This window comes from Hirundo rustica, chromosome 3 (assembly GCF_015227805.2).
Source record: "Hirundo rustica isolate bHirRus1 chromosome 3, bHirRus1.pri.v3, whole genome shotgun sequence".
Classification (NCBI taxonomy): domain Eukaryota; kingdom Metazoa; phylum Chordata; class Aves; order Passeriformes; family Hirundinidae; genus Hirundo; species Hirundo rustica.
This window is the reverse complement of record NC_053452.1, coordinates 55,978,878-55,998,839: the sequence shown is the minus strand read 5'-3', so window position 1 is coordinate 55,998,839 and position 19,962 is coordinate 55,978,878. Positions and strand designations below refer to the sequence as shown.

The window sequence follows — 19,962 nt, the reverse complement described above, 5'->3', positions numbered from 1 at the left end:
AAAAACGGAGTTTCTGTATAGTTTGTGCCAGCGTGGACTTCAGGTGTCTCTCCTATTGCGGTGTAAATTGTTAATAAGCTAAGCTTCACTGTCCAAGATCTACCAGAAGAAAGTGTAAGGAAATAATTTACTTTTCTGACTGGAGTTACACTTTATTGAAATGCAAGGATGATATGAGAATTCCATTTCTTTAGACCAAAAGAAGTGTAAATTATATGACTGCAATGAGGTCATAACTTGACAGAAAAGAAGATCTGAAACTGGAAAAATCATGCTTAGCAGCTGAATGTGATGAAAAAACTGTCAATGTGATAAAGGGGCATATTTCAGCTCTGTGGAATATCTTTCTTCAAAGTCTTTTATATCAGTAGCCAATTAGACATTGAAGACATTTAGATTTAATCAGTATGGAATAAACCTTGGCTACTCCTTCATTTCTGGGCTTCTGCAGACTGAGGCTTTGGTAGCTATCACAGTACAGGTGCATGTGGTGAGTCTGGATCATCCCCTGCAGAAAAATGTGTCCAGTTCCATATATACCTGTGGCAAAGACCTGTGCCTAGAGAACTGCCTACTGATCTTATTGTCTTTATTGCAGTATTGCATAGTCTTACTTTTGATAGAAAAAGTTATCTTAAGCCTTGGCTAGAATTTTGATTTAAAGTCTTTGTGGATTTTTAAGATAAATAATATCTTATTTATCTGAATCTAAACTGCTGAGCTCAAAGCAAATTATAAAAGCTTGAACCAAAATTGCTCATTTTCCTATGTTGTTTGCTAGAGACAGTAAAGAGATGTTACAGAAATAATCCTAGAGTATTGTGCTCAGTTTTGTTATACTGAGTTAGCAGAAAGGGAGAAATAACTCCGTTTTTGCAGCCTTATTCTTGCAAGTTGGAAATGTGAGCTGTATGGCAGGAAAGAAAAAGTAACAGTATGTGAGGAATGATCCAAATTAAGGTCTGCCCTCATTGCTGTTAGCCTTTACATTGTATGTAAAAAGCCAACTGGTAAACTTTTTAAGTAGAATTGCTCTCAATGATAATTTCTAATATTCTTACTTCAGGTGTTTGACCTTACCTTTGCCTGTTCCTCTACTGACAGCAGTACTCCCTATAAGCAGACTTCTGCTGTTTATAATGTCTGAAATTTATTAATGAATCATCCTTGAATTTTCCTTGAAATACTTAAGTATATTTTAGAAAGTTTTAGTTTTTTAGTGCTGGGATTGAATTCTTCAAGGCAATTTCAGTACATATATGTTTTTATAGACACATCTACCAAAAAAAAAAAAAAACAAACTTTTTCCTGGTTTTAGCTTCCCTTAAACAATAAGTGGGTATGTTTGTAGTTGGAATTTAATATAAAACATTTCTTATCTCTTTTATGGTATTTGCAAGCTAAAATCATATGGATTTTTCTATCCTTGTAGTTCTGCTGTTTCATTAAAATGATGAAAGCATAGTATAATTGCTACTGTAAGACCATTGTCTGACCTTTATTTTAAAAGGATTGTCTTGTTAGGAGCAGAACTAAATGTAACTATGCAGCTGTAGGAAACAATGGTTGTTCTACCTTGTAATTGTACACTACAATCAATAAACAGGATGCCACAGAGTTCAAGCTTCAGGATTAGAATCCCACACAGAATAAGAAAACATTAGTAAATGCTTTCTGTCTAAGCTTATTAGAAATGCCACCCTTAGTGTGACTTGTAATGTCAGCACACTTTAGCATCAGGTTTTTCAAACCTCCTATGGGCAAGTCTGAGAAATGTTACTTGAAGGTAGTTTCCAAGACTTTGTTCTCCTTTCCTGATTAAAGCAGTTTGCTTTGAAATCAACTGAGATTTATAGCGTGTGCCTCTGAGAGAAGTAGCTGGCCTGTAAATAAAAGCTCCAATTTTTTTCCAATGAAGTTGTTTTGAGTTTTTTTCTGAGATGTTGTGCTGAGAGAGTCTGATGCCATCATGCTTGGATAAGTGCAAGAGTCAGTCAAGCTCGACCACAAGGAACTGCGTAGTAAACTAACTGTAGTTTCAAATTTTTGGGCTATCATGAGTAATGTGTAGTTACAAGTGATTCAAAAGTTCTCTTTCAGCCTCTGAAATTTTTAAAACTTGAAGAGGAGATCCTTATGTGAACATACATCTGCAACAAACTTAGGAAAAGTTGAAGAGAAAATTTATTTCCATACCTTTTTTGTTACAGTTTACACTTCTAAAATGATTATAGAATTTAAGAGGACTGAAAATCCAAATGAAAGATGAGGTAGAGTTAGTGAAGAAGGACAAAGGGGAGAAATTAGCTCAAGTTCAGTAAAAAATTTAAGGTAATCCTTGAAAATGCACTGGGAAGTTAAGTAGAAATGGGCAGGGTACATGGAGGACAACTGGTAGTTGTGCATTCAAAAAAATTGTGTACTTAGTACAAGGAAAACTGAGTGACATCCTCTTACCTGAAGCTACAAGTTACTAATAACAGATCTATTTTCCTCTGTTCTCTGCCAACAGGAACACCGGTTCTCCCTCCAGACACTTGCATGTGGATTTATCTGCTGAGACAAAACAGGGAACTGCTTACTTGGATGACAGCTTTCTTAAGGGCATCTGCCAGTATGACACTTGTTTGATCTATTGAGTCTCTATTTGGACTTGTCTGAAGTAGGAAAAAAGCAAGCATACCTATTTTACTTTCTCTTATGGGGAAAAACAAAATCAAAAAACAACAACAACAAAAATCACAAAAAAAAAACCCCAGGACACTAAAGATCTATTCAGTCCTGCTTTTCTCTCAGAATTGCAAACCTAGGTGTTTGCATCTGCACAGGAAGTGTCCCCCATCATTGCAAATCCCACATATAATTCATTGATGTGTTGGAGAGCCAGTGGGATTTCATCTGCAAAAGTAAAGCTTTTGGTGTGAGTTAGATCAGTTGTGCAGAGCACTGGAACTGCAGAAAGCTTGTGCTGTGCAAGAAGCTGACGCTTATTCTGCTGTGCAGCACAATGAGAAATCTCCTGGCTTTGGCATGTCAGGAGTGATACCAAGTCACTGACCTAGAGAGCCTTGTGGGGCAGGGCCACCTTGCCCCAAAATAAGCTCGTGTTTCTGCACTAATGCTGTTTTGATGTTACATCACTTGTATGTTTTCTTAATTAGACCATGTAAATATAATCTGAGCTGTTTCACAGTGTTCATTCTGTAGCTCATTTCTCATTCTTGGATGACAGCTGGTTCCTTTTGAGACCAGGGATGTACTATGCTGCTCTTTTCCTTTCTACAGCCGGAATTAAAAAGGGCTGTTAAAAGGCTTTGCTATCTCAACATTTTAGTTAGTAAAAATACTTGTCAAAGTGTTTATTGCAGACCTACAGAAAGCAGGCTAAAAATGCAGGGGAAAGGGAACCACTTGGTTTTGAAGTCAGACTCCGCTTTTGAGGTCAAGCCTTTATGCAGGTATCTCCAAGTGTAAATCCTACCCCACCTTCTTTGATTTCTCCATTATTGGAATAATTTTTATGCTTCTGGAAAAAAATATTTCTAAAAGGCAACTGGGTGCGAGTTTGTGATCACTTTAAAGCCTATTTCAAAACTTTTTTTACAGAATTTCTGCAGTGTGGTATTCAATCCATTTTACTGGGGAAGACTAAGCTTCCTTCGATTTCACCTAAAAGGGAAGTTACCAGATCCTAGAGGACTGTTTGTAACTGCAGCATTTCAGTAAGTTTTCCAGAGGGAATACAAGACAAATAGTTACAGTGATTACTCTTGTAGTACAATGAGTATCCTGTAAAGCCTTCACAATAATTTGAACAGTTGTCTCTTCATATTTTATTTACTTTTAGTTTCCACAGGAAAAAACTATCAAATAAACCCAAATAAACAACTAAACCCCCAAACAAAACCAAATCCTGAAAGAGAAATAGAGGCCTTGTCCCTCCTGGTAAGTATAGTGTGCTTCTCCAGAATCAGATGTCAAGAGGGACTGCCAGAAGGTTGCACTGAGCTCTGCAGTTCATAGAGTATCTGCGCCACTCAGATTAGGAGGGACCTGGGGAGCTTGTCTATCCCAGTCTCTGGCTCAATGTAGGGTCAGGCCGTGAGCTCTGAGCAGTTTACTAAAGTTTTTATCCCATGGAACTTCATAAAGGGCTAGAGACTGCACAGCCTGTCTGGAAAACATAGTCCACTGCTTGGCCATCTTCACAACTGAAAAGGCTTTTCTTGGGTTGTGCCAGAACCTCCCCTGCTTTAAGTGAAGACTACTCCCTCTTGACTTCCTGCTGTGTAGGAGGTCTGCAAAGAACTTTATTCAGTTGTCTAAAAACAATCAAATGTCACTGAGCCATATTCAGTCATTTTACTTTGCAGGCAGGCATCGGGTGTCCTTCCTACCCCATGGCAGCCCTTTTTTTTTTTTTTTTTTTTTTTTCTAGTTCTCCTGACAGGGTATTTGTTCTTGTTTCCTGACTCTCTTGGTGGCCTGATACTGCAACAAAGGTGGTTCCTAGAGATGGGCCTTTTCCTTAAGTAAGCCTGTTGGGGGTAAAATAGGAGGAACTTCTAATTCCTTTTATAAGAAGACTTAGTAATCCCTTTTGTATCTGTAAGAATGGAGCTGCAGGATTCTAGGTCTCCTTCCAATATTGGGCTTATCTTCATGTATGTTACCTTGTTTGTTGAATAAAGCCCCTGACTCTGGCCTCAAGTGGGATTTTCACTGTCCCTGAAGAGCCTTTGTGGATCTGGTTTGAGGGGCAGTTGTGAGACCATCAAGGCACAGTCTAGAGCTGTAACTGGAAAATAATGAAATGCAATGTCTTATCTCTGCTGTGTCAGTAGAGTTGAAAGGACGTAACCAAGCAGGGAAAAGCGGTAACTAAAGACAAACCTCAGTTTTCATCTTCAGTGCTTCTGAGACCCTTGAGGCTCCTCCTGGCAAAGGTGAGTCATGTGGTGGTTTTGTGTTTGAGGGAACAAAAGTCTATGCCCTGGAATTAAGTCCTCCTCTTAGACAGAGCTGCTCCTGCTGGGATTTCTCAGCTAAGCAAGATGTTTGTGCTACAGGGAGAGGCAGGTGCTCTGCGGGTCTGGCACGGTCGTGGGGGCATGGGGAAGTGCACCCAATCCGAAATTTAACCTGGCAATATGCCCTGGGCAGTCAAACAGAAATGCCTTAATGGCTGGTGACGGCTTTGGAGACCTTGGTGTGGAATTGTTGAGTTATAATATTCATGTAGGAAGTGCACTGGGGCTTGTGACTGATTTACATTACGATTATCGGGGTTTTCTCCTTTCCTCTTGATAAATAGTACTGATTGCTTGTGGGCTTATCGAATTATGATTTTTTTTTTTTTCCCCCCCCCTTCCTACGCCTCGCTGATTCTTTTTCCCGTTGCCTTTTCTCAAGCCCTCAGGCCGTTCCCAGTTTCGCCAGCGGGCCTTGCTGCCAGCAGGGAGAGTGAGGCTCAGCGGGCCGGGCGTGAGGAGACGAACGGTTCGGGGATCCGGAAACGGTAAAAACGGCGTTCCAAGAACGCCCGCATTTGCCCCCCCCACCCGGCGGTGACGAAACGCGGCGGCACTTAACACGTCGTTCCCGTAACCCTTTCCTTCCCGCCCGCTCCAGGAGGAGGAGGAAAAGGGAGCAGAGGGAGGGAGCGGGCGGGGCGGACGCGGCGCCATCCCGGCTGCGCCCGTGCGGCGCGGGCGGCGGTGCGGCGCTGCCCGGCAGGGGGCGCTGTAGCCGCCTGCGCCGCTCCGGCGCTGCGCTGCGAGGAGCCCCCGCGTGTCCGCCATATTGGCGTCCGCGCCGCAGCCGCCGCGCGTTGTTCCTCCATCTCCTGCCGGCGCGGCCGCCCGGAGCGCAGCGCGGGAGGGAGGGGGAGAGAGGGAGGGAAGGGAACGCCGGCGCCGCCGGGCGGGAAGCGGGGCGAGGAGGAGACGGAAACGAGCGGGGCCCGCGTCCCTCCGCGCCCGCCCCCTGCGCCACCCGCCATGGAGAGGAGGCCGGGCGGCCCCTGAGCGACCAGCGCACGCACGCACGGACCGAGACTTGCCCCCGCCCGGCCCGGCCCGGCCGCCATCAGCGGAGAGAAGCCGCCCGGCTCCCGCCTCCGCCGCGACATGGAGGCTGTGAAAGCCTTTAACAGCGAGGTGTGTAACCCCCTGCCGGCGGCCTCCCCTCCTCGGGGCCGGGGAGCGGGCGGGGCCCCGGGGCCCGGCGCCTTCCCTGCCCCCTCCTCGCAGCGGGGAGGCTGCGGGAACTGGGGGAGCTTCGGGGGGCCCAGGGGTGCGGGAGCGCTCCCGCAGGCCGGCCCGGGGCTCTTCCCCGCGTCGGGCGGGAAAGGGCCGTTGTCGGCGTCCCTGGGAAGCGGGAGGGTGGAAGAGGGTAATGGAGACGTCCCCCTCCCCCCCAGCTTCTTCCGCCGTGAGGCTGGGGGCGGCTGAAGGGGAAGAATAGATCTGGCTGGAGGAAGAGGAGGACGCGTGAGGAAGCCGAGGAAGAGGAGGAGAAAGAGGTCTCTTCCCTGCGCCTGGCCTGCGGTGGGGCGGGTGATGCCCGGCCAACTTCACGCAGCGGCCGAGGAGGCTGCGCTGGGCGGCGGGGGGGTCCAGGCTCGCTGGGCACGGGGACTATGCCCTTCCACGCCTTCCCTCGTCTCTCCTGCCACCCTCTTCCTCCTCGCTGATTACATGTGTGTCCGAACCCCGCCAGCGCGCACTGCTAACACCTCGTGCAGCTAAGATTTAAATATGGGGGAAGGAATACCAAAGGCATTGGAGGTTCGTCTCCGTGTTTAAGAGTAGTATATTCGCAGTGGTCAGGATGGAAGCAGACATTCCCTACATGCTGCACAGAGCTCGGATCCTGCACTGAAGCACTGTGCAGAGAGCAGGCCACGGCATCCATGAACACATACATACATACATACAGGCTGAGGTGTTCGTACTGCACCTGGCTTCTCTTTTGTGCTGAGAGCTAATGTTTATTTTATTGCAAGATGGTTCTTGTGGTAACTGCTTTGTTGCTCTCATTGTGAGAGTATCATTTGTGTTTTGAAGTTGATGTAGGAGCAAGAAAAACAAATACATATTTTTCTTAGAAGTCCTACATTTTACAAAGTAGTTTTTAACTTATATTGACCTTAGAAAGTATCAACTCTTGTTACAATGTATACTTCTACACACCGCTCACATACTGAAACTCCCAGTTGCCCTCTCGCTAGCCCCAGCAGGGATATAGTATGGTTTTAATGGTTTTAGGTAATGCCGTTTCGTTTCACCTGTGGTGGAACAGTTTGGCAACCATGTTGTTCTTTCTACAAGCACAGTAAGATAGATTTTTAAAATGAGCAGGTACTCTCCAGTAACTCGGAAGCAGTTATACAGCTTTAACTGATGTGCAATTCTAGGTGTTGCACTCTATGCAATTTAAATGCTTAAGTAGAAAAAAGCACATTGTGGCCACTAGAAGAAAAATAAACGTTATAAACTTGTATTCCTGTTCTATTACTTGATTGGCATATGTGCTATATTGTTATGTAGGGAAAAGGAAGAATCTTGTCACAAGAACAAAACAACATAAGTTGTTCAGGACATTTTCCTTCTATATACCTATCAGTAGGAGCAGATGTTGTCTTCTTCATGTTCAAAAACAGCTTCTGACTGACTTGCTGAGCACTCACTAGGGTGTAAGTACTGTAAAATAAGTCTGAGACTTAAGATGGCAACCGTGCTGAAGAGAAGAGCTTTGGATTATAGACCTTTAGACCTTAAATTTTCTAAATGCTTTAAAAATGGTAGACAGTAGGTTGTTGGAAAAGAAAATGCCGAAGATCTGACAGTGTCATTTTAACCAACTTATCTGTTATGGTACAAATAGCCAGCATCTCTTGATTTAACTTCTGTTTGTATTTGAATACTGGGCTGCAGTGATGGGAAGGTTTTAAAGGTGGCATGACTAAACAAACCCTGATCCTGGAAGTGAATTGTACCAGGCTTGCTACAGTTAAAGAATCTCAAGTGTCGTTGTTATCCACTCTTAACAAATCTGTACCCAGTGCAGAACCGAACTTTGTCATTTTCCTCTGGTTTAACTTACCTATACACGCTTTGCAATTTAGAACTGTGAAATAATCACTAAATATTTGAATTAGCTAAATTGTAAGAGTCTATGTATTAGTGTTCCTGAATGGTTTTGATTAATTTACAAAATATTGATACATCCCTTGTAAAATCCTGTTCATTGTTTATATTATGTTTTAAGGTCATGTTAAGCTCCAGAACTGATGTCTGAGTCCTGTTTTAAGAGTTTTTTTGGCTTAAAATAGATATCAATTAAATTTAGCAGCAGATGGGACAGAATAAATGGTATAAAAACTTTTACCATACTTTCTCTGATGCAGTTTGCATTCAGTTAATAATTTTACAACAGTTTATGTAATTTACTGGTGAAAACCAGATGACGCTTTAGAAGGAACATTCCAATACATTAAAACACTCAAGTCTGCAGGTTGGGTACTTCTGGGGTTTTTTGTTTGGTTTTTTTAAAGGAAGGAGTTGTGTTTGGATTCTGCAGTAAAGCTAAAGTAAAGGCAGCTGTCCATCCAGAGAGTATAGCTAACTCCAGAATTGTATGTGAGCTGAGCAATATCTTGTATTGTAACTATCCTGTATGGCAGTCAGGATTGAAGTGCTTTAAATAGGCTTGTCATTAATTTTATTAGAAAGAAGAATTTCAAGTTTATTTGAACAGTAACTACTGGAAATAATGGTGGCTATTGCAGAAAGCTGTTCAATGTGTAGTGATATGTAGCGCTCTCTGTGCTGTACCTAGTTGTATATATAAAATTAGCCCTCACATTTTGAGTCTTGGGAAAGGTAAATTGAAAACTGAGAAATAATCCAGCTCCTAAATAAAACGTGCTCAGTATTGTTTTCAGGTAATTGTGGACATTTTCCTGTTTGATTAAAACTGCTTGGCAACTGAAAATTGGTATAATATACAACTGACTTAGTATAGCGTTGAGGTAATTGACAATGTTTTGTACCACAGAGTTTATAATTTGCTACAGTTGGCACCACTGTAGCAAGGCTTACCACTGCAGAGCCATTTTCTTCCAGACCTCAGTTCAGGCCCTGAGTTTTTTCAGAAAAGCACAAAATTAGATTCAAGAACAGGTCTTGACAGAAGAAAATGACTCAACTGTTTCAAATTCTCTGTATATTCTCTAAAATGTATTTTGTTAAAGAGGAATTGAAATGGACTAGAGGCAGGCACATGTGTCCTCACAGTTCCAGTGCTCCGATGACAATGATTTAATTGCAGATGTACATAATTAAAACTCAGTATTTCTTATTTAGTCAGCTCAGTGTTAAAGCCCTCCTGTCTTCATCAGCTCTAGCTGGCCATTGTCACATTGCTTTCAGGTACTGTACTTGAAGCTGGTTTTGAGTGCTATACTCCACAGAGTTTTCTGGCAGTACTTGTCCTTTTGCAGTGGCAAGCCAAATTATTTTTCACTTTGTAGTGTGAAGACTGTATGAAAAAAGATGCCCAATGGATGTTTTAAATCTAAACCACATATAATTATTTTGAAATTTATTTCTGTGTTAACATGTAGAGTAAATGTAAATAGTTTTACAGCCACATAAATAGTCACAGATTGCAATTTATTTTAGGGGAAACAGAGCTTGCATAATCATTTTTAAGTACAACACAAACAGAATATTTGAAGTTATGCTTTGTTTAGCCATATTAACTGCATCTGTAAGAATTAAATAATAGGAATCTTGAAAAGAGAGAAAATTCAACTTAGATATTTATTTCTTTAAGAATTGAAATAGTAATTCACTGTTCTGGTTCAATTAAATATAACATTTCTAATAATTTAAAGTTTATCTTCATTCATGTACAGGCAGACATCTCTTAATGTATGAGCTTCATCAAGTCTTGCTGTTCATGATGCTTACTGATAATTTTGGGTTTGCATTCTCTTTAAAAACAAAGCAAGATTATCTCCTGCATAAGCTATGCAGGCTTTGGTCAAATCGTTGAATATTGTTTTCATTTTGAGTTGCTGAGACTGGTACTTGCATCTGATTTACAGCCACTTAGAAGGTTAATAATGGTAAAACCTACTCAGGAGAGTTAGATAGCATACATAGATTTGGAATTTACATTGTTGAATCCAGTGCACAATAGTTGTTATCGTCCAGTGCCGCAAATTTTAGCTGTATTTATATTTGTCAGGCAATGCAGTATGTTATGACATCGGAGAGACAATTGAGAAAAGGACAATTGTATATTTAAAGAAAAGTGAAATAGAAGAAGGCAGAGCTGGTCTCTTGAAACTCAGGAACAGGAAAGTCATGTGTCTTCTGATTCCTTTCAGAAATGCCTTGTTCTCTTGAGCATGTCTTGTATGAAAAGCTCCATTTCTCTTGTTTGTACAGTTAGGTGCTGATACTTTCATGTACAAGGGAATTGAACAGAAAACTAAGTGTCATCTTGGAGACTTGGAATATCCAACATCTTAAAGTGGGATGCACATAAAAGTGCTGTAGGGTTAAGACGGTGATTACTGTTTGTTTAAAGAGTGATGTCGGTACCTGTGCCGTTTCTCTTCTAGGGTGTGAGAGTCATAATTAAAACTTCTGCAGCATTGCTAGGTTGGTGTTCAGCTGTTACTGACAATGAAAATGGTTGTCTTTGCATAGTTCATTATAAAGTACACTGAGCTTTTGGTGTGCATAATGCTTTTAAGAGTCAAGTGAGATGATACATAAAGTAGCTATTGCTGCTTTTGGATTCACTTGTCATTCTGAAATTGATCAGTGGTAGGGACGTAGCAGATGCTGATAATTGACTGGTAATGCTGTTGTCTCTATACTTCATTTGCACTTCATTTTATGTTGGCCACCTTTATCATGACAATTCTTTGGAAGGTATATTTTAAGGGTCAGTGAGGAGCAGTTCAGTCGTCTACAATTTCAGAAATGTGACCCTTGGAAATGACCCCCATTTTAAATACCGAGCATTAGAGTATGGGTGCATAAAACTGCAGAAGGCTAAACTAAATGTTCTATTTCAGACTGCTTTATTTAAATAGAATATTCTAAGTCAACAAGGCAGGTTTTTCATGAAAGAATGCCAGCTGACGCTAAAAAAAGCTAAATGATATGCCTCATGAAGATGCTAAATGGAGATTGATGCTGAATAGCTGGGGAAGGTGGGGGAAAAAGGGATGCTTTATAGAATGAGCAGCCAGGCCTTTGATTAGTGCAAGTGGATACTAGCAGTTACGTTAAGGAACAGTGAAAAGACACATATGCTATTCCCTGTCAAGTTATTTTTCTTGGATTCTCCTGCATGTTTCATGTTGTCCGAAGCACCTGAAACATCTGCAGGATATTTTTTTTCTAGCTGCTGTGACAATGACAAAGCCTGTATCTGTTTTCTCTGTCACTTTATTTTACTAGCCATAAAAAAGAGTATGACCTTCTTTCATATCCTCTGCTGATTAAAAGACTGCAGCTGTGATACATTTAAAGCTTTCTTCTTTTTTGTTTATCTGATAACCCCATTTATAGTCTGATACTTGTATATTTTATTGTAGCAAATTGGGATGTAACTTCTGGTTTTCTTTTGTCAGAAGAAAAAGTGATGTGTGCATCTGCATGCAAACATTCATACATCTGAAAAGTTGTTTCTGTTTTTCATTCTTAACCTCTGGGGTGAATGTGAAAAATGTCTTCCATTTTATTTTCTCTTTCTCTTCTCTGCTGTATAATCCTTTAGTATTTCTCAAAAAAAAAGTGTGACTATTTATATGAATTCCCTTAAGATGCAACAAAATATGTAAGAACTTGTTAGTTTCCTGTTTACTGACAGGAACATTAGGAGTATTAGTGAATTCTAAGTATTTTACTCAGTTGTTTCCCAGCAAGAGTTGAACTTTGCTGGCTCTCAACTTTTTTTTTTTTTTTAAGAGTATAGGGAAAGAAAGTCCTTTTCCCTTCAAGATACAGTAAATATTAAATTGATGTTCACCTGGTTAAATATCTCCATGTGTGCTGAATAAATATTTGCAGTTTTAATATCACACTTTCATAGACTGATCTGACCTTTGATTTTCATTGGCCACAAAACCTTGACTTCTGGCCCTGTAAAGACATTCTCATGCAAGTGTGTGCTAAAAGCCCAAAATGTTAGGGTTTGGTTTTATTTTGGTGCATGTCTTTCTCGAGAACCTCGTTTCTTTAGTGAAATAGTATAGGACAGACATTGATAGGTTTTCAGTGTTAGATGCATAGACTTTAAATTTGTTTTTAAACTGGTTTAGATCAGATCCTTGTGAGCCTGGAGCAGTTGTGTAGATCTCCAGATTCTGCAGACTCTCTGGAGTTGTAATTGGATAGTTAGAAATATTGATCCTACTTGCTACTCATTTAGAGCGCAGTGAGCCATTTGCACTTTAAAACAAATGCCCTTCTCTTATAACTTCAGATCCTTTGATTGTCACCTGCTTACCAAAATTACACCTAGGGCTATAGTCTTTGACAGAGTACTTGAAATTTTCTTAACAAGTCTTGTTTGAATTTGCCACTATTTGTGTCATGCCCCATCATTGGAAGTGTTCAGGCCAAGCTGGATGGGACTTAGAGCAACCTGGGCTAGTGGAGCGTGTCCCTCCCTGCCCATATCAGGGAGGCTGGAACTAGATGACCTTTAAATTCTCTTCCAACCCAAACCATTCTATGACCAACAGTCTGTTTTCCTATGTTCTAGAAGTGTGGTCTGGTAATCCAGATGGCCTTCTTACAGGAAAAAAGCCATTCAGAACAAAAGGTTTGGGTAAGACAGGTTTAAAAATACTTTGAGGTACTTAAAATTACTCCCATAAGATGATGATGATGATGATGATGATGATGATGATGATGATGATGATTATTATTATTAATTTTTTTTTTTTCCCCCACTTAGGAACAGGTCTTCTGTTTTGTTGTCTGTAAAATTGGTTCATCATTTTACCTCTGGACAGCCATCAAAAAATTCATCCTGAGTGTCTCCTTCAGCCTTGGTTATAGCCCACATTCATGGCCTCAGCAGCCACTGGTGTAGCTCCATTGTGAGTCCCAGGAAAGTGGTGCATAATTGGCTGTTCATATGTGCCTCTAGAGTTCAGTGAGCTTGGCTTTGAAAGTTCAAAAACAAAAGCAACTTTTGGAAAGTTCAAAACATTATTAGTCCTTGAGCCTGTTTGTAACTTTTTGTAAGTTGCATGTGTATTTCTATTCTTCCATTTTTTCACTTCTTTGGAGCTACTTTTCTGCAGTATTGGGGACACTGGGAACAGCAGTAGTTTTTAGTGGTTAGTAATTTCATTAACCTTGTTCAGGAGCTGCTTCTACACTGTAGGGTGCATGTTCCTTAAGGCAAAAACATGATGTCCAGTTACTACTGTACTAGTACCCATTTTACCTATTCTTGCCATATGTACTGATCAAAAGGAGACCTTTCTATAATTAGAATTTCAAACAAATTGTTAACATTTGGAGGAAGTAAGAAGAAATGAGTGCATTGTCACTGTGCATTCTCTCTATCAGATTTATCCCTACTAGAAATGCATATTTCTTGTACTAGCCTGCTGTTTCCCTTGTTAGGCTTTTGGGAAGTGAGCTAGCTTTTGTACTAAGGTGTTGTATGGATATACAACAACTTATCATTTTGTTTCCAATTTTTTTTTTGCAAGAGTTTGCCTACATAACTTAGCTGGTTTTTCTGAGTACAGTTTTTGATTGCATGAGGTGGTTCTTTTCTCCTGTCCTTGCTTATATAAATGGGTGGCTGATGCTTTGAGATTCAGAAATATAATGCACGTTTAATTTACTAAACTATATGTGTGGAAGGTGAGGCTCAGCACCTTTCTTAATATGTCTGCTATTGATGATTGGCAGAGAGTGTTCTGGTTCCCATTTAAAATGAGGGCACAAAAGAAGATGTGCCCCAAAGAAAAGTGGCAGAGCTGAGATCCAGGAGGCACTAGTAGCGAGGAACAGTTGTTTGGATGGATGGTGGCTGAGCAGTAAAACAGTGGAGGGTAACAACACCTGAGAGGTTGAAACCACCTATTTTTGTAGCCTTGAGCTTGTTTATTATAAGATACTGTTTGTAACATTTGTTTTGAAAGTTTGAAGTAAATAGTGCTTTATAAAAAATTGCAACAGCTGAACAAGGTGCGCTGCCTTTATGCAAAGAAGTGAATAACTGTCTTACATATTTGAATTGGAATTCATTATTGAAATAGCATGCATTTTTGGGAAAGGTAATTTAGAAACTCCATCATCTTGGGCAGTTCAGTCTAGGGCTTAGTGTTTCCAAATAATTAGTTCAGGCTTGAGTGGTAAGGGTTTCCTTACTTGTTGTTGTTGTTGTTTTCCATCTTCAGTATTTATTAGTTACTTTCAGAAGCTTAAGTAGAATTAATTGTATGTATTCTTTGCTTTCCACCCTATTGTTTTTTTCTCTGAAGTGCAAAACACTGTAAATTGCTCTCACTATAAAACTCTTGGTTTAAAAATGCTGGCCTTGTGGCACAACTTTACGGAGCTCTCAGTGCCTAATTTAGAAATTAGTACGATAGATAAAAATGCAATTCTAAATTTTGCTAGTGATGTGATTGCAGTTTTAAAAAGAGAAATAATCATACTTATAAATCTTCTTGACTTCAGAGGATAAGTCCAAAGAGCTTAGAATATATTAACCAGATTGTTGGAACCCAGAGGAAAGACCTGATCAAATCAAAGTCTTTCAGAATACCAAATCTCCTATACATATTAACAAAACAAAGCTGATTCACATGAAAAGAATAGCTTCAGATAACATGTTGATCTTCATAACTTGGTTACCAGATATGCAGTAGTAACCACTCGCTTCTTAATTTTCATGAGAGTGAAGTGGAGCACTTAAGCACTTAACAGGAAATGAAGACCACTTATATGACAAATATATTGGTTGGAGAAATCCAATGCAGTACAAACTGCGATTTTTTTTTTAAATTTTGAATGATTAAGTTTCATTGTAAATGCAGGGGTTTTAAACTATATCCAAGGAGATATTTTGAAATCAACACAACAAGACAGTTTTTGTCATGAGCTCTAAAAAGAGTTGGCAGAGAAAATGTGTGAGTCTTATTTTCAAAATGTTTAAGATCTGTTCATATATTTCATATCTCAGAATAGCAGAGGTAGGATCGTAGTTAATGCTTCTCTAAGGCTTTTAACTCTGTGTTATGCCACACTTTATCAGACTAGTGCGTTGGAACAAGGACAGAGGGTACTTCTCCAGTGTGGTTAGCTCCCAAGCTCACATCTGGAAATCTGTGAAGACTGACATTGTGATAGAAGCTGATTGTCTTCCTCTTGATCTAGAATTAGCTATGTACTAATGATAATATGTTAATGATGGAAATTAGCCATATGGCAGGAAAGATGAGAAAATTGCTTGAAGTGGAATGCTCCTGTTATTTTCATTGTTTTCTTGTGTGATACTCTTATCTGGAACTTGTGATCTGTCCTTCCTTTCTGTTATTGGGAGTTCAGGCATTGGTGAAGTGCTCGCTCTTACCTGCCTGTTTCATTTGGTCCATTTAGGTCTTTCTAAGCTTTTTGTTCCCAGTGCAGCAAACATCCCAAGTTACTATGAAGAGAATAAGGAGAATTGTATTTTATGACTTTAAAATGGCTAAAAGCAAGTGGAGTATGTTTTAGAGACTATCTGAAATAACCATCTCTTCCACAGCTTTGTGGAGTTCAGGGAAGTGGAGCCAAATCCAGGTGGTTTCTTAAAATTCCAGTTTTATGTTCATATTTGTACAAAGCAGACTGTACTAAGAGAACTTAGAAGCTCTCTTTTAGAGGAGTAATAGTGAGAGTTTAAAGAAAATTGTAAATGGGCTGGTGGCTCAAATGTGTAAAAACTAAAATGGAATTTTGTTCTTCCATCTCAAACTATTTGGGTTCAGTAAACTTGAAAGTCATAATCTTGTTTCCTTAAAACAAAAGAAGTAGGAGAAACACTACACAAATGGAGTGGTGGTAACAGCTGACTTTGTGTGCCGGTATCTGATGAGCTGTAGGGACTGCTGTATTACCTTGCATCTTACTTCACTTAGTTGCTTGTACAGTAGTTGGCGTGAATGTTTAAATGTTCTCTTTAACCATAAACAGTGGTGTATAATGCAACTGACATGTAGGGAGGGGATGAGCTTTTCATGTGAGAGTCATTGGTTGCTTTAGTATTTTTTTTTAAGGAACATGCACTTAAATATCAAGAAAATTGACTATTATTTAGTATTTGTTAATTAAAACCATGTGTCATGCACTTTGGTTTTGAAAACAGTTGTATTAAGATAGTTGCTGTTATGTTGACACCTGCTCATTCTGTACTTTTTTAATGTTGAATTTTGGCAACTCATCTTGGTTGATAACGGAAAGAATTGTTGTGGGTTTTTTTGTTTGGTTGGTTGGTTGGTTGGGGTTTTTTGGGGTTTTTAAATTTTGTTTGTTTGTTTTGTTTTGTTTTTGTTTTTTTTCTCTCCATACTTCAATAGCTTATGCTGAAAGGAGCATTTGCCATTCTGGCCATCCTGCATGCACATCTGTTATATTTTATATATTTTAAGATTTATATGCAGCACTGAGGGTAACAAAGTGCTGACATGCTTTAAATAACAGTTCTCATAGGTAGGTCCTACTCAGCGTCAAGTTAAAATACTACTTACTGAGAGATGAGGGCATGCAATTTGAGTAACTTTTCCAAGAAATTAAATTTCAGGAGAGTGTGTAAAATGTAACTTAGAAATTTGTTGATAAGTGTCCTTTTTTTAAAATCAATAAATGACAATATTCTTTTTTTGTTCTTCACAGTGTGGTGATATTAATATTTAGTAAGTGATTCAATGACTCTGTGTGAAATTAACCTAATTTATTAAGATAGTATGTATTTGGTTTGACTTCTAAGTATTGGGTTTTTTGCCTTGAAATTGCAGATTCTTGTTAATATATATGATGCCTGGTTAGTGTAATTTGATGTCTTCTTAATGTTGTGTCCTAGTAGCAGCCATAGAGAAAACTTTAAAAATATTTCTGTGGAGAGATTTGTAACTGATATCCCTCACACCGGTGATAATCTCATGCTTAAGAGGTGGGCTGAGTCCTGGTATATCAGCATCAAAATGTTTATTCCCTTAGCTGCTGTATCTGATACAGAGATTTGTCTGTGTGAATATCTGTTCCTTTTTATCTCATGAGACTATAGGTTGTTCACAGCTTTCAAGCCTTCTAAAATTATGGCAAAATTATATGAAAAAATATTTCCTATCTGCTTTTCATGTCTTTATAGGATGTGGCAGAGGTATTAAAAAAAAGATATATTATTTATGAAGCTTTTAAAATTTTAATAAAGTTGTTACTTCTTTCTATTTTTTCGTTAAAAGTTTTGGTACAGGAACAGCTGTCTCTTTTGTCTATTGAATAAGAGCACTGAAAGATGTTGGAATTAAGTCCTGGGCTTTGTAGAAGTGCAGTGTGTCATTGCCTTCCACAGATGTGTGTAGTAACTTGCTCTGTAAGTGTCTGCCCATTCTCTGGGGATGTAAGTTCATGTGCATCATGTCTGGTCTTCACTTGAGATGCTTTAGGCTGTAGCTTAGCAGTATATAGTACTGCCTTTTAAACTACGGCTGTGTGCAGTAGAGTTTGCTTTTTACAGGTATTTTTAGTAGATTTCACTTTAAGTACTTCTTTAATTATGATTGTAATTATAAAACTATTGTTTGTGATAGTGAATGATGAAAATTTGAATATGCTGATACGTTCCCTGACTTTCAGTAGGCTTTCTCTTGAGGACCACTTTTCTTAACATAATTAAAGAAAAAAATACAGAGCAGAAATTCACTGCTTTATGTATAGCATCAACCTGATCTTTTGCATTTCCCCCCAATCCCAACATATAATTTATATAGCTCATTAGATCTTCGAGCAAACCTGTTTTTTTATCCCAAAGTTTGGAAAGAGGACTTGATTTATTTAAAATTATGTTAGGGAAAAGGGGTATTAACAGTGCTGTTAACCTTTATGTACACTGGAATATACACTAGCTCTCCCCGTTATTACGTTTTGCTGTATAAATCATGATACTTTTTTATCAGATAGAGGAAAATACAGGATTATGAATATAATTAACTGGCATTAATTGCTGGCCTGGTCCTGATACATAGATGTTCATTTCTGTAGGAAAGAGACAGTCTTAGAAACCACGGTTAGCACTATTACTTTGATCATCTTTGACACTTCTAATGCTATCTGTGTAATAAGCTGTTATGTGCTTTACATGGACATTTGGCTGTCATCTGATTCTTACTTTGCAAGAACATGACCCTGGAAATGCTTTCATTGAGACAGATTAGGATTTGTAGCAAGTATATCTTTGTGGACTCATTTTGTCCCTGAAGTGCCATTCAGATTCAGGTCTTCCCAGTAATGTTTTCCTGTGATTTCTATTCAGCGTTTAATTCAACTTGCATATTTCTATCAAAGGTTAATTGATTGTCCCCCACCTAATTATCAAAATGCCAATGTGTATAGGACATGGTTGGATGGAATCATCATACAGGAAACCAGCGAAACAACTTTTCCCCACAGAAATTTGCTGTAAATTTTATCTAGTGTTTTCTTCAGCTTAAATGGGTTGGAAGAATAATGTTAATTTGTATTTTGTAGTTTCCTGTATTGCTGGCAATGTGTTTGGAGCTGAGCATGTTCAGTCATCTAGAATGCTTGAGGCAGGTGTCCACTGCTTTCTAGAATAAACTGATCGGTCATTAGATGGTCATTGACATTGCAATCAGACAGTTTGCTACTGTTAAGTGTGCCATCTTGAAAAAAACATTTTTTACAGTAACTTGGAAATATTTTCTTTACTTTGGCTATGCTTTTTCTCTCAGAGGAAAATAAAAATATTCCCAAAAGATCATAGGAGAATCGTGCATTAATGCTCTTTCTGACTTCATTATTTAACACTTGTTTTTTTCAAAACCTGAGCTAACAGTTTGAAAATGATTTACCTTACCATTACAGTCAGACTCCTTGTGACTTGTCATTGGTTGTGAAACACTTGCCTCATCCCCTCTTGTTCCTCCCTCCGCATTCTGAAGAATTTTAGTCTTTGTTCCTTCCTTGTCCTCGTGTGCTAATGCCATCTATATTTAGAGAGGAAATGTTTCATCTTTAATTTTCTGAGTAGTGTGCCATAGTTCAAGAACGGATGGCATAAAACAAAGCTTTGTGTAAATTTTTAATGTAGATTTGCATTTGTTTGGGGTTTTTTAATCAGGGTTTAACCTTTCCATTTATTTTAAGTCACTCCATCTTAACTGAAGCAGCATTCTCGTTTGTGTTGCAGTGACTGCTTAGGAGAGTCTTTGTGTCAGAGTGACTCTTGGGTGAATACATAGATCACTGGAGCAGTGCTCTTTTCTGGGCAAATATCAGGAGACTGTTTCTTCTCTCTAGATGGGAGATAAATTTTGGTTTGATTGAGAGCAGCATATTTTTTTTTTCTGCTGCAAAATCAGTTACTAAATGAATAGGAAATATAACTTGTAAGGTGGTTTTTAAATTGGGTTTTATTATGTATGTGCATCATCAGCAGCTGATAGATGTGCAGTGTTTGGAGAGAAATTCTTAGTGTACATTTTAAAAAGAGACTCCACACTCCGTGGTGCTTCCCACAGCAGTGCCTCAGATTTCAACAGCAAATGTCTGTACTTGGTTTTCATATAAGAAATGGTGCAAAAACATTCACTTTGCAAATCCTTACAGCAGCGGACTTAGGAAGATAACTACAAAAAGCAGTTTTAGTTTGCGGTCAAATATCTTTCAGTAGTAATCAGAC

General features: G+C 39.2%; 1 protein-coding gene across 3 annotated transcripts in view; it reads left to right on the top strand.

The window, feature by feature from the left end:
• Nucleotides 1-6,052: 6,052 nt before the first annotated feature.
• SCAF8 (SR-related CTD associated factor 8) overlaps nucleotides 6,053-19,962 on the top strand; it is a 151,911-nt gene continuing 138,001 nt past the window's right edge. For all 3 annotated transcript variants that reach the window (XM_040058876.1, XM_040058877.2, XM_040058875.2), the window contains exon 1: nucleotides 6,053-6,158. In XM_040058876.1, the coding sequence (XP_039914810.1) occupies nucleotides 6,129-6,158 (30 nt within the window). In that variant the 5' untranslated portion in view covers nucleotides 6,053-6,128. The remainder of the gene's footprint in view (nucleotides 6,159-19,962) is intronic.